General features: G+C 47.1%; 1 protein-coding gene across 3 annotated transcripts in view; it reads right to left on the bottom strand.

Moving 5' to 3' along the window:
• Positions 1 to 14373, bottom strand: part of SNX29 (sorting nexin 29) — a 545210-nt gene that overhangs the window by 325481 nt on the left and 205356 nt on the right. For 2 of the 3 annotated variants that reach the window (XM_067012531.1, XM_059038667.2), the window contains exon 14: positions 12936 to 13018. The exons of the other annotated variant lie outside the window; for it this stretch is intronic. In XM_067012531.1, coding sequence (XP_066868632.1) covers positions 12936 to 13018 — 83 coding nt within the window. The remainder of the gene's footprint in view (positions 1 to 12935; positions 13019 to 14373) is intronic. 3 annotated transcript variants of the gene reach the window in all.

The following is a 14373-nucleotide window of genomic DNA, read 5'->3' as shown; positions in this document are numbered from 1 at the left end:
AAGATGTGTTTATCCCAAGAGTGTTCACAGTGCATACACAGTGCTATACCCATCGGGAAGGATATACTCCAAAATATTAACAACGCTTGAGGGTTTGTGATTTTTATTTTCTCCTTTTTTGCTTGTCTCTCTTTTTAAATTCTCTATAATGAATATGGCTTCATTTTTTTTAACAAGGAAAGAAAACACAAATTGTTATTCCACAATCAAGTTGCTAAAGACAATTTTCAGGCAAGCCAGGGGAGTTCAGCAGGCTGCTTCTGGCCCAGGGGTATATGTGTGCTTGTGTCTATTCCAAATCCTTCATTTTATTCAGAAGGAAGCCAAGACCGCAGAAGCAAGGCCTCAAAACTGTGCGCGCACCATTCCTGGTTGCCACCCTGCTAATTGCATTATAATGAGACAAACCAGATGCAAATGAGGGCAAAAGTAATTAAAGGTAGAGCCGAGCTTGGCCTAATTGGCTCCACCTGGTAGAGGAGGATTTTTGTTTTGTTTTGTTTTGTTTTGTTTTGGAGGGACTGGGACTCAGAAACAGACTCTAAGTCAGAAATGGAAAGGTAATGGGGAGCACAGCACGGACCCAGAATGCCTCCCAGGAACTCGGGTCAAGGGCATCCAAGCAGCACATCACATGGCTCAGCATCCACAACCTCGCCTGCTCTGCCCACCGGCTTGGCTGCCTGGGAGAAAACTGGGACTGGAAAGACCAGGCACCCCCCCCCCACCTCTCCTGGAGCCCAGGTTACTGGACCCACCCACTCACCCCCATCTGTGACCTCCAGCGGGGCAGACACTGTGTGTCATTCACTTCTGTTTCGGGGCCTCAATGATCCGGCCCCCCACCCACCAGCTGTGTGCCCTGGGCAGAGCACTTGACCATGACGGTGGTAATAACAACAATCTAACAGGACATGGAAAGGACTTTAATGTAGACAGTTTGACTCCCCTATACTCTCTCTCTCTCTGACCTTTCTTGACCTCAGTTTCCCCACCTGTAAAGTGAGGATGATAAAGAGTACCCACCTCACAGGAAGGTGGCCTCTTAAGCAGTTAGCACAGGACCTGGCATACGGTGCTTAACCCACATTAGTTATCATTAGTATTTAAACTCAGCAGGTCAGTCAGTCCATCACTCATCAAACACCTACTGATCACTTACCAGATGTACGGAATCTGTTTCAGAAGCTGAGTGCACAATAGTATCAAAACCAAGTCAGTCCCCACTGTCACAGAGCTTATATCCTGGTAAATGTTTACGGAATATGTCACTAAAGAAAGGAAGAAATTAAAATTTTAAAGCACAACTTAGGCAGCAGTACTATAGATCTGGGAATGACCAACTAGGGGAAATGATGGTGGGGACATCATTTAGGCTTCCTGGAGCAATGATATCTGACCGTGACTAGGAGGTATACTGTGCAGAAGGAAGATTCTATATTGAATGAACAGAAGGTACAAGGGTCAGAAGGCATTCCGCAGAGAGGGGTGAGGAAGGAGTGTATTTCTCCTGAAACACAAAGAATGAAATTGAGGCCATAAACCAGTGAAATAACCCCAGACCAAGAGGTGGGCTTTATCTCCTTCTAGGATGTCTATTTTTCTACGCAGTCCAAGAAAAAAGAAAACATTTAGACAAGTCACTCTCGGCTGAGGTAGAAGCATCATTACCCACTCAAGCAAAGCAAAATGACCAGGTGCCTGATGAAAACTGTAATTAGAAACTTAAAACAGAGCAGTTTTTAGAAACAAAGTGGCATTTAACAAAACAAACCCTTCCAGGAAGGGGAGGAGCTGAACACCAAAGGAGACACTGATTGAAAAACTGCAGGAAGAGCATCACAACGCCGAGACAGCCCTAAAAAGTCACAATGACAACGATAAGTGTTATGTCTGGCCTAGTCCTCTCAGGAGGGAGCTGAAGCACTCCAAGTACTCCTGTTCTGATTCTGGGCCTTTGTTTCCTACCGAACAATAAAAAGGAAATGAACAAAAATCATGAATCGATACTTGGTGTTTTCAGGCAACTGTCTTTGCAATGATTTGAGAGGAAAGCATCCTGCAGGGGATAAAATCAGGTGGAGCAAATAAAACATTATCTCGTATGGAGGTCTCCAGAGAGACATGGGCCACTTCTAGAACCAGGGAATGGATCCTCTTGCAGCTATGACCCTGTATCGTTGATGAAGCTTTTCCCAGTAGTGATGGCACTAAGAGGTGGCTTGGGGGGACTTTAGAAACATCCTCCTCCACCCACCCCCGCAAAATTGTCATCAGCCTCACCTTCCTCAAAGCCACCTGGGGCAAGGACTGCAGGCTGCCTACCCGATATCCACTGTCCCTCCTTCCCTATGTGCCAGTTAAGCAACCATGTTTTCCAGCTTTCCCCACAATTAGGAGAGGCCCAACAGCATTAAGCAGAAGCCATTTGGGGCGAAAGCTGCTTAAAGAGAGCTTATGATCCTTAAAGTTTTAAATCCTTATAGAATTCAGCTGTGAAATGCACTCTCTTCCCTTCCCACTTCTGCATCTATCTGCCTGAAATACAGATGTGATGGCTGGAGCACTAGCTGCAATACATTGATAGATACCATGAGGCAATCATGAAGATAAAAAGCCATGTACTGAGGATGGTAGAGCAAAAAGAAAACAGCAGCCTGAGTTCCCAACTGCTATGGAATCAGCACACTAGCCTTGGACTAGACTACTTACTTCTAGACTTGTGTAGGATAAGAGAAAAACTTTATGGAAATCAGCATTGTCTAGGTTTCTTCTCTTTATGCAGCCAAATCTAGTTCTACCTGATACACTATCCCAAGGAAACCTACAAATTCAATACAAACAGAGCAAAACAATGCCTCCAAACCCCCTTTCCAACAAAACCACCAAACCCCTCCTACATAAAAATTTTGGCGTTACCCCCATTTCCCACATCACTCCAGGTACAAGATCGTCTGTTTTTGCTCCCCAAATCCTCTCTTGTCAGAATTCATCTCTTATTTCTGGGGGCCTGCCCCTCTGCATTCTCAATTCAGAATGTTTGGATGGGGCTGCTCCCACCTTACACCCTCCCTTCCAGGAAAGGGCATGTGACCATGGCTAGGCCTATCAGAGCTCTAACTCCCGCCCCCCGCCCATGCCACCCAAGTCCCCAGAATTCGTTTAAGTGAGGCCTGCCACCCAAGCTGGGCCATCAGAATTAGTCTGGAAACATCTGTGCGTGCAGTCAGTAAGGACACCCTCAACTGCACTTGCAACTTTTAAGTCTTTTCATTAATCTGCAATCAAGATGGAAATTTATCTGCTATACCTGGGTGGTGAGTACATTGGGTGATGGGTACATTACTTCCTAGACTTCTCCAGCAAGTCCTGATTTTAAAATATCAAAGCTTTGGCCACTGTCCCTGGAGCATCTTCCTGGTGCTGGCAGTACCGAGTGCTTAGAAAGGGCCAGGTACTGGGGCTACCTGTTCGGATTTTATTTAAAGGTCAGGAAACTGGCTAATCACACAAATATTGTTCTACCAGCATAATGGACTACAAAGGTTTCAAAGAGGTTTAACTCTACAATTATCACCATAATTATTCACCCACTTTCAGAAATTAACGTACAGGTGTTCTGCTAACGGTCCCTGACCTTCCACAGCCTGGACGCCCTTCAAAATGCATCTCCAATCCAAAATAATGTCAACAGTTGCCTGGTACTTCACATATGTCATCTCTTTTCTACTTCAAATAATGCTAGGAAGTCAACACTATTATCTCTCTGTTCAAATAAAAACATTGAAGCTCTGAGATTAAAACTCACTCCAAGATTTCGGAGCTGGTAGATGACAGGGCTGAGGTTCAACCCAGATTCCCCCCAACTGGAAAATGTGTGCCTGCCTTTTGCCTCCAGGCCCTGCTATCGCCTTCTCCGTGCTCCTTCTCAAGGCAAAGGCTTCTCTTTACCGTGGAAGGAGGAGCCTTCAGTGAAGAAGAAGAAAACGTCTACAGCACGCCTGGTCCACACGCACCACTGCTACTGAGAAGCGGTGAGCCAGCGCTTCTGTTTGTCCGCAGCTGACGTCCAGTTCCAAGCACCTCACGCTCTGACCCGGCTCCCCATGTGGTCCATGACTGGGTTTCGGTCACCCACAGAAGACAGGGGCATAGAGTGGGTTTTCCTCAGGATAAAGTTAAGGGGTAGAGTCTAACCAATCAAGCCAGGCATCCTAGGCAGAGGCTGCCCCTAAAGACAAGCACCTCTCGGTCACCTGTCATACACCACCTCTGAGGCCCAGAGTGATGCAGTGTATCGGATCACCTAGAACATTTCCAGGAGAATCAACTTGGGGCGCTGGGGGAAGCATGGGCTTGGCTTACATCTGGGTAGGAATTTTGGCCCAGCCACTTTAGAGGTGGATGACGGTAACGATTAATTTCTTGTGTCAATGAGAGTCAAGGTATCTACCCCAGGCCAAGAATCAAGGCGTATTGACACATTTGAAGCACATTAGCACACATCACTTCATCAGTTTGAAGTCAGTGGTTCCAAGTGGCCAAGCACTGGGATTTTTTTTTTTAAAACTCCCCAGGTGACTGAACATGGAGCCAAGGTTGAGAAGCACTGCTCCTCGTGGGGGAAGATGGGAGAGTGGTTTATAAGGAAACTAGTGGGGAAGAGCTCTCTCTTCAGTTGGGTTGCTGGGAAGATTAAACCAACAGCTGCTGGCAGCTTTCTGCCAGCATTTAAGAACACCTGCCTGAAAATGGAGCCAACACATGACGGGGGCGGGGGGGGGGGCGGCGGGTGTAAAGCTGGGGCACACCAGCTCACAGGAGCCCAGGGGATGTACCTCTTCCCAACTTCGCATTCAGTGACATCGTGTTCACAGCTTGAAATCAGCCACAGTGGAGCACCACCACCACGGACATCAGCAAGCACCTTAAATCGGAGCCTTCTTCCCTTAGAGAGCTAGCTGTTAAACATTCACCGGCACCACACTGCCAATATTTGTGGGCGAGGCGGAAGGGAGACAGAGTTGAGAAATGAAAAAAATCAAACACAAAAAAACCTCCTAATGATATTGTTTGAGCCCCTGGATCAAGCCATTCCTGAAGACAGGCACTCCTGGACTTCCATTGTTTTCATTTAAAACAGACTGAATTGGACTTTATTACTCTTGTAATCAAAAGAGCTCTGAATAATGAAACCCTGGAAGAGTCAAAGTCATGTGCTAACTGTAGTCACAAGGAGCCAAAACTATATGTGATCAGAAGAATCTGGTTGGAGGCACAACTGAAGGAAGCGGTTACACAGGTTACAGCGTGTTATCTGTAGCCCTACAATGAAGACCCGTGACCTTGCCCACTGCTGAGCTCTCCCTGGCTGCTGAGGGTTTTCAATCACCTAAATGCCAGGAGGCCAGGTCCTACAACAGCTCCTCTTGGATTTCTGTGCATTCATGTTATAAATTTTTATGGAGCACATCCCTTGGGTCAATCACTGTGCACGGCACTGTGAACGCAGCAGGGAAGAACAACAGGCAAGGTCCCTGCTCCTGTGGACCGTACACAGCAGGGTGGAACACAGACAGTGAACAAGGAAGGGAATAAACAACCAGATACTGTGAGGTACTGATAAAGGTGCTGTGATGAAGATAAAGGAAGTAATGGACCAAAGAAGGAAGGAGAGGCAGGGAGGTCAGAGGAGTTGACATCTGAACAGAAACTGCCTGACAAGGCAGAGTCAGCCACTCAGAGATTGAGGGAGAAGCTTTCCAACAGAAGGACAGCAAGTGCAAAGGCCCTGATGTATTACTTAGTCAAGCCCAGTGTGGCCGGGGCTGAGAGAGAGGGAAAAAGAGGGTGAGGGGAGGTGGGGCTGGAGAGTAGGAAAGAGCCAGACCACACCAAGTACCGCAAGCCGTGGTCAGCAAGTCTGGACTGAGTTTTAAACAGCAGAGTGATGAGATCTTATCAGTGTTTCCACGAGGTCCCACGCTTATCCCACTAGAACCAGACACAGACACGTACACACAAGACTCATGACCTTGCTTTCCTTGCAACCAAAGCAGCCTGCCTCAAACAAAGACATCTCCACCTCTGTGCACACAGGGGGCAAGAACATGCGGCCACCCAAGGGGAGGCGGCAATGCCTGCGGTGACTGAGACTGAAGGATAAAAGGGTACACAGCACCGCATGCACCCTTGAAACATGCCAGCTCCAGGAATCCTCTCGCCCATGACAGTCCATCCTCACAGAATTAGGCTTCTCAACTGTCCCTCGCCACTTTCTGGGAGCCCAGGGAAACTGAGAGCCCGGGGAGGGCGTGAAGCACATGCAGCAGTGGAGTGGGCATCAGTGGGCATATGCCACACGCAGGCAGAGGCATGACACGGGAGACAGGCTGATGACTGCCTTTGCTTGTTTTTTTTTTTATTTCTTTTTTTCTTAGAGTAAATTTTTAAAATTGTTCACAAGCTTCCCTCATCTGTCAGGTTCCTCCTACTGGATCTCCTACCCTCGCTGCCAATTACTCAGATTGCCACCAGCAACAGGCTGTTTCTTCTCCCTCTGCCTGGGAGCCTACGGCAGATGAATTAAATGGCGATGCCGACAAGCACTTGCAGTGTCAAAATCCATCACCACGGAACAGGACTGCGGTGGCCAGGACAGGTGATGCCAGTGGAGTGGACCTATTGAGACGGAGGGCAGCCGGGAGGAAGGGCCTCACGGCACAGAGACAGACACTGTGGATTGAGAAAGACTCCAGAGAAATAATAGTGCTTCATGAAGAGAGAATGGACTCTACACCCAGTAAAGAGCTAATTTTTTGCCATGGAGCATACGAGCTATGGAAACCCAACTCAAGCTCGGAGCATACGAGCTATGGAAACCCAACTCAAGCTCGGAGCATACGAGCTATGGAAACCCAACTCAAGCTCGAAAACAGGGGCAGGGGAGCTTGGTGAATTACTGCTCTTGTTAATAGTACGTTCAGGGCTGAACAGTCACGTCAGGCAATGCTGGATTCAGGGGCTCGAAGGACACGATCAGCCCCTGATTCCTCTCTGCCTCTCGGCCCAGCTTCTCTCTCCCTGCGACGGCCTCAGGCCCAGGCTCCACCTGGAGACAAGGTAACGACAGTGGCACCAGCCTTCCAGGCCCAACAGGAAAGGAAGAACTCTTCATAGCCTAGTAGAGTCCTGAGACCCAGCTGGAGCCAGTCAGCTGAGGTCAAGTGCAGAACGGAGGGTGGAGCCTCACCTACCTCACTGGGCTGACCCTGAGCGAGGACGCTGGTCTGATGAAAACTGGAGCACGTGGGACCTGACACTGCGAGGCCGCAGACGTCCACCATGCACAGGCAGACGGGAGGGGCAACCCGAGCCGTGTGACAAGGGCAGACTCATGCACTTCCGGAATCCCACGTTCGGCTGCCCCTGGTAGAAGAACCTTCTCCTTAATACAGAGAGCAAGCTCCAACTCACAGGCAAATGCCCCTTGGGAGAGCCTGGGAGAAGCCCAACATGCAGCAAAGCATTCATGAGAATAGCCCCACTCCCGCCGTGGGACACTCAGAGAACCCAGAGTCCCCAGCTGCACACGCAACAATGACCACACCCAAAGAGTAACACCAAGGGTCCACTGGACAGTAAGGCCACAACCATACAGCTCTGGAGGCTTCGTCTCCAATGTCCAGAGCTGGCTGGTGACAGGAATCATCCACCAGGGCTGACACGAGTGACCCCCGGGTGGGGTGAGTATGACCTGAGACAAGGACTTCCCTGTCTTGGCCAAACACACCTTGCACAAAGGGGTGTGGCAGAGGGGTGGTGGGCTTTCCTGTCCCAGATGTGGCTGCAGATCAGAGACCACAGCTCTCCCTTGAGGTCCCAAGTTTGTCCACCAGGTGACCTTTGACCAAGAAAACCAACCTTTAAGACATCAACCTCCCACCACAGGCTCCATAAGACGATTAGATGATCCCCATGCGCATCAACGATTAAGGAAGTACCTCAACTTAACTGAATGTTTATATGAGCTCCCTGTGGCTGCGGTAACAAGTTACCATCAACTTAGTGGCTTAAAATAACACAAATTTACTCTCTTGAAGTTCAGTGGGTCAGAAGGCACAAATGGGTCCTCTAAGCTAGACTCAAGGTGTCAGCAGGACTGCATTCCTTCTAGAGGCTCTAGGGGAGAACCTGTTTCCTTGTCTTTTCCAGTTCCTGGAGGATGCCAGCATTCCCTGGCTTGTGGCCCCTCCTTTATCGTCAAAGTGCATCACTCCTACCTCTGCTCCCGTTGTCACTCCTTCTCCCTCTCCAACCCTCCTGCCTTTCTCTTAGAAGGACCCTTGTGATTACACTGGGGCCATTTGGATAAACCAGGATAATCTCTCCATGTCAAGATTCTTAAATTAATCGCATCCGAAAAGTCCCTTCTGCCATGTAAGGGGGTATATTCACAGACTCTGGGGATCAGGACATGGACATCTTTGGAGGACCAACATTCTGTCCACCACAGCATTTTCTAGATCCCAGCATGTTATCTGAATTACATCTCTGAACAGCTAATCCTCACAATAACAACCTATGAAGTACATACTATTTTCCTAATTCCTAATTTTACAATTGTTCAAAGGGGCCATGAGAGGTAAAGTGAGATAGTAAAAATAGTAATAATAATAATTATAACGTTTATTGAGTGGCTACTACATATCAGACATTCTTCTAAATGCTTTCCGTGTACTAGTCTATCTCATCTTCCCCCCAAACCCTATGAGGAAGGTACTATTACAAATCCCCTTTTACAGAGGAAGAAACTGAGGCACAGAAAGTTACAGGGCCTCTAAGTCAGTAGCCCCCGGCAGTGCTCAGTGTCTTTGGCACAGAGGTCATTCATTCACTAACATCCATCATGACATGCAAGAAGAATGTAGAATGCACAGTGTTTCCCAAACGTTTTGGCCGTGACAACCTTTTCCATGGGGACATGTACAGGGACTAGGATGAAGTGACCCCCTTGGAGAACGGTAGCAGCTACACGTGAAATAAGCCTTCCGTCCACTGACACAGCCTTTCTCCAGATGGACAGGTGTAATGGAGGAGATATCCACTCACTGACCCACACTCCTGCCCCAGCCCCACTGCCCTGGCCTCTCCCTCAGGAGGCACCAGCAGCTGCGGCCTTCACAGCTCTTAGTGAAGGGCCTCCACCTTGGGCCATGTTTCCATGGGGAGACATCCATCATAATATGCTCTGGGCCTCACTCCCCACCTCCTACCTGACTGGTGACATCCTCAATCAAATGGAGATGATGTACTAAAAAGGGAAACACCTCCACGGACTGTCTTCCCTCTTGGTCCCCCGCTGGGTGAGTGTAATTCTGCAGATCCAACAATGCCTCACAGTGGGGTTCCCTGGGTCTACACCTGGGAGGCAATGTATTGGGGAGTGTGAGTCTGGCTTCAGGTCAAGCTGGAGTTTCCAATCAACTGACAGTAATAAAAATATGTTATTTTGGGGGCTTCCCTGGTGGCGCAGTGGTTGAGTCTGCCTGCCAATGCAGGGGACGCAGGTTCGAGCCCTGGTCTGGGAAGATGCCACATGTCGCGGAGCAACTAGGCCCGTGAGTCACAACTACTGAGCCTGCGAGTCTGGAGCTTGTGCTCCGCAACAAGAGAGGCCGCGACAGTGAGAGGCCCGCGTACCGCGATGAAGAGTGGCCCCCGCTCGCCGCAACTAGAGAAAGCCCACGCACAGAAACGAAGACCCAACACAGCCAAATATAAATGAATGAATGAATGAATGAATTTTTAAAAAAATGTTATTTTGATCACTTTTTGTCTGATTCCTACATGGTGTTTCATAGAGAATTTGGGGGGAAAGAATAGCCGTGATTAATTATAACCTCAGAACTGAAACAAAATTACCTACTAACCTCTTAAAGTTTATCAACAATCTATTCTAAAGGTCCATTTTAAGTTGATTCTTTTTTCTTAATCCTGAAGGCACTTCCCACAACAACTATGAATATAATGATCCCAATATAGCCCTCAGCCATCTATTCAAACCTGAAGGCTTTGGGGCTTAAATGACTTTTCACTCTTTTCCCTACTGATGAGCTCAGTTTCATAAACCATTTGTCATCCAAAAGATAGAAAAATCTTTATATCCTCAAACTAAAAGGTTTCTTTTGTGGAAAATGCATTCTGAATTCCCACCTAGAATTTGGGAAAGCTAGTACACATCTCTATGTCCACCTAACATCAGGAGCCAAGAAAATCATGGATCAGAAAGAAAGGACTCTCCCTCTCCGATCTCTCCCTGCCCCTGCTCCTCCAACTCCCTAGAAACCCCAAGCCCCCCCCTAGCCTGGCCAGGACACCCCAAGCTACCAAAGCCTGACAAGGGCACCCCAAGGCATCCCAACCTGGCCAGGACACATACTCAATAGTTTTCAACAAACTGAGTCAGTTATCTGGCTGGGGTTGAGGAATGAGTCCCTCCTTTGAGTAGCAGATGACAGACTTAAAAATTAGGTAAAAGCTCTGGAAAGGCCAGAGTGCAACTTTTGAAAGCATGCCTTTTAATGAGGCTGCTTCCTAGTGTCTGGCATACAGCTGGTGCTCACGAATATTACTTAAGTGGAAGAAGGAATAAACTGCAGGACTTAAACAAGCAAACACAGGGCATCGGTCAGTACGTGCCTGCATCTGAGGGCTTTCATAAAGACCTCCCACTAAGGGTGACTCACACATAAGGTAGATGGTCTTAAACGACCCAGTAAGAAACGGAGGTAAGGGTAAGGGACAGCAAAGAAAGAGCAAAATGTGCTTCATTATCTCTGCTCTGTTCCATTTAAGGGCTATCTCATACCTAGCTTTGGCTCAGAGCATTCAGGCTGGGTCTTAGGAAAAGGGACTATGGCTGCCGTGAGAAACCATTCTGTACACTGTAGGTTCTGTGCACCCGTTTTGGGGGGGCTCACTCCAAAAACGCTCCTACTCAGAAATGTACTTTATAGTATTGTGGTTTTTAAACCAAATGCCAGCCCAGTGGTGCTTCCCCACACCCCCTGGTTTAATTTTCTTACTGCATCAAATCAAAGCTCTGTGGGTAGAGTGTAGATTTCTCAAAAGGTGATGGCGTGGTCCACGGATCAGCTGCAGGAGAGTCACGCATCTAGACGTGCGAATCTAGAGCCTCAACCCAGATCTCCTGAGAAGAAGCACATTTAATAGGTGCCCCAGGAAAGGCCTCTGCACACTAGTTTAAGAACTTCATACGGCAAAGAAGAGGGATTTGGAGGAAAATAACCCAAGCTCATTTCCACCCCAGATCCATGGACGAGCCCCCTTAAGCTCTCCTGAGCCTCCAATAATGAATTTTTTTTAAAAGAGGGAAAATACCTACTCATCACAGCATTACTGAATCAAACGTGAATATAACCGAACTTGCTTAGAAAGGGTAAAGGGCTAAACATATACTACTCATTCGAAACATATAGCGAATGGAATGAACGACTGTAAAAGCCAGGTGCTGGCGGAACAAAGATGAGAAGAAGTGAAGAGGCAGAAGGCCAGGGCAGACATAACTCCATGTAATTAGATGGATTCCGGGACACACGAGCAGTATCTGTATGAAAAGGGTGATGAGCCCCTACAGCAAGACACGATTAACTCTGCAATGGTAACCCCCAGATTGGTAACTGTTACAGACGTAGCAGGAATGAGGTGAGGTATGTTATCCAAAAAAAAAAAAAACCAAACATGTTGAACCTGATCAAGTACAAAAGCTCCAAAGAAAATTCAAGTCTTTATGATATTGCTACGCAAGCCAAAACCAGACTCCAATCTTATCTCTCTCTCTCTGACACAGAAAAATAACTACCATTGACTGAGCACCAACTATACACCGGGTGCCACACTAGAAGCTTTGCAGTCATTGTTTCGGAAAAACCCCACAACAGCCCTTGTGACATTGTTCTGATTTCCTCTTACATTGGTGTGGCGTTTCCTCTTCCAGACGGCAAAGTAACTCCAAGAGGTCAAGTCATGGAGGGTGCACCTGAAGTCTAATCCAGGTCTGGTTGACTCCCAAGACCTGTGAGCATGGAGCATCCACCTCTCTATTAAAATGTCCACACTCTGAGAGCTCATTTTTAAGAAAATCTTGTAATGGTCAGTTGGTTGAAGGTTGCAAGACCCTTGAGCCAAAGTTAGTTAACTGTCCCTTCTGCAGGCTGACCTGAGAAACATTTTAGTAGAGTCATGACAGTTAAAGTACAGGCCAATTGCACAGGGAGGAAGCATATAGCACTACTTTATTTAGTGAGATCTTGGTCAAACAATAATTTTTCTATCGACCTGTATTTCTGATTAAGAGTATTAATAATAGCTAAAATCTACTCAGTACTCACTCGATGCAGGCACTATGCTAAGATGCCTACATGGACTGCCTCATGGAGTAGGCACTGTCAACTAACCCCATTCTACAGATGAGAAAACTGAGGTACACAGAGATTAAGAAATTTAACCAGAGCTGGGGTTGGAGCCTGATCAGCCTAACTCCATAGCTCTGATTCTCCGCCACTCTGGCGTTCTGCTGCTTTCACCCCTGGCCTGATGTGACTTAATCGTGCTGAAGGTTCACTACCTTGCAAATGTTTCAAGGCTCTAGACAGAAAACTCCCTAAGTACACAAATTGATACAAGTATTGCTAACAGTCTGGCAAGTAAGTCTTATAATATTATGCATTTAGCAAGAATACAGAGCAGGGTTTTCCATTTAATTGATTTTCTGGAACCCTAGCCAGCCCCGTTCTTCTAATTCACCTGCACATGCACTCATCCCATGCTGAGTGTCTGCTATGCCAGGCACAGGGGCGATGAAGATGAAAAGGTGTAGCCCCCTCCCCACCCAGGCTCTGTCCGCCCCTCACCTTCAGCTGTTTGACCTTCTCTTTTCAGCATCTGGACAGCTCCTACGTATTTCTTCAGTTGGACTTTGAGCACCTCGTTTTCTCTGCAGGTACAAGAATGTTAGAAAAATATATTTAAAAATTGGCAACTTAGACCCAAGGAAGGAGGAGAATCTGTGTAAAGAAAAATACACAATGTGCATCTTATAAATATTAATATATTCTCTGTTTTAGAGATCATCGCTGGAAAAGACTATGTTAGCAAAGGCACGTTTGCAGAATGCCTTCGAGACCTGTTCATTCGTGATGGAAATAAGCATTAATTGGCTGCGGTGCCCACAGATTCAGGATGCTGACATGTGTTGCCCTCAGGCTATTTGAATCAATCTGTTAGATGCCTGTTCTGTGCCAGGCACTCTGTAGTATCTATCCTCTCCATTTACAGAAGCACATAATAGGTACTGTTTACTTGGGGAACACTCAGTATTTTTATTAACTACTACATGTATTGAAAACTTCCTATTTGCCAGGCATCACGTGAAGTCTTTATGTATCTCATTTAATCCTTCCAAGATATATATTATCACAAGACCCACTTTACAGATGAGGAAAGTGAGGTACGATGAGGAGAAGCGGCTGACCAACTCCAGCAGCACCCCATGTAAGACTGCAGAATGAAACGTGGAACTCAGGCGATGACAAGACCCCACTCTACTAAATTCACTCCCCAGGTACCCCAGCTGCGGAACAGGACATGAGGGTCAGAGAGAAAACTACCATTTGTTGAGTATTTACCCACATAGCTCAGACATTACATATGTGACCTCACTGAACCAAGCACACGTGTATTCATTCACCCATTCTTCATTCCATGGCAACACTGAATAATGTTAAGTACCTAACGATATGTCAGGCACAATGACGCTGTAGAATTCTCCTCATTTTGCAGGAGAGGAACTGGGGCATGGAAAAGGTCACATGGCCAATGCCAAGGTCATACATAAGGCACACGGCCCAGACACAAGCCCAGGTCTCCCTGCCTCCGAGGCCCGGGAGAGCTCTTCTCTGTCTCTTTTGCGATTCAGAACTGGTTTCTTACTGGCTACCCCGGAGACAGGTGCCTCTTCCACATTTTCTCTTCCTGCTCCTCCCCCAACAAGGTCTTGAGCCTGTGTGCTCTTACACATGCTGGAATATTTCCTCACAAAGAAAAGAGCTTTAAGATTGGGTGTCTTTTACGATTATAAAAAATGAAACACTCACTGCAAAATACTCAAACAATCAGAACACATTTAAGAAGAAATGTAAAAAATCCACTAAAAAGTCAGCACCTTGAAATAAACCCCACTATCATTTTTCTATCTGTGCTATCAGCTCTCTCTCTAGGCATGCATACACACACACACTCTGTATATAATTATTCACAGATGCAACACCTTTCACACTCTTCTAATTTTTT

The sequence above is a fragment of the Kogia breviceps genome, chromosome 14, assembly GCF_026419965.1.
Source record: "Kogia breviceps isolate mKogBre1 chromosome 14, mKogBre1 haplotype 1, whole genome shotgun sequence".
Lineage (NCBI taxonomy): Eukaryota > Metazoa > Chordata > Mammalia > Artiodactyla > Physeteridae > Kogia > Kogia breviceps.
This window is presented reverse-complemented; position numbering and strand designations above follow the sequence as displayed.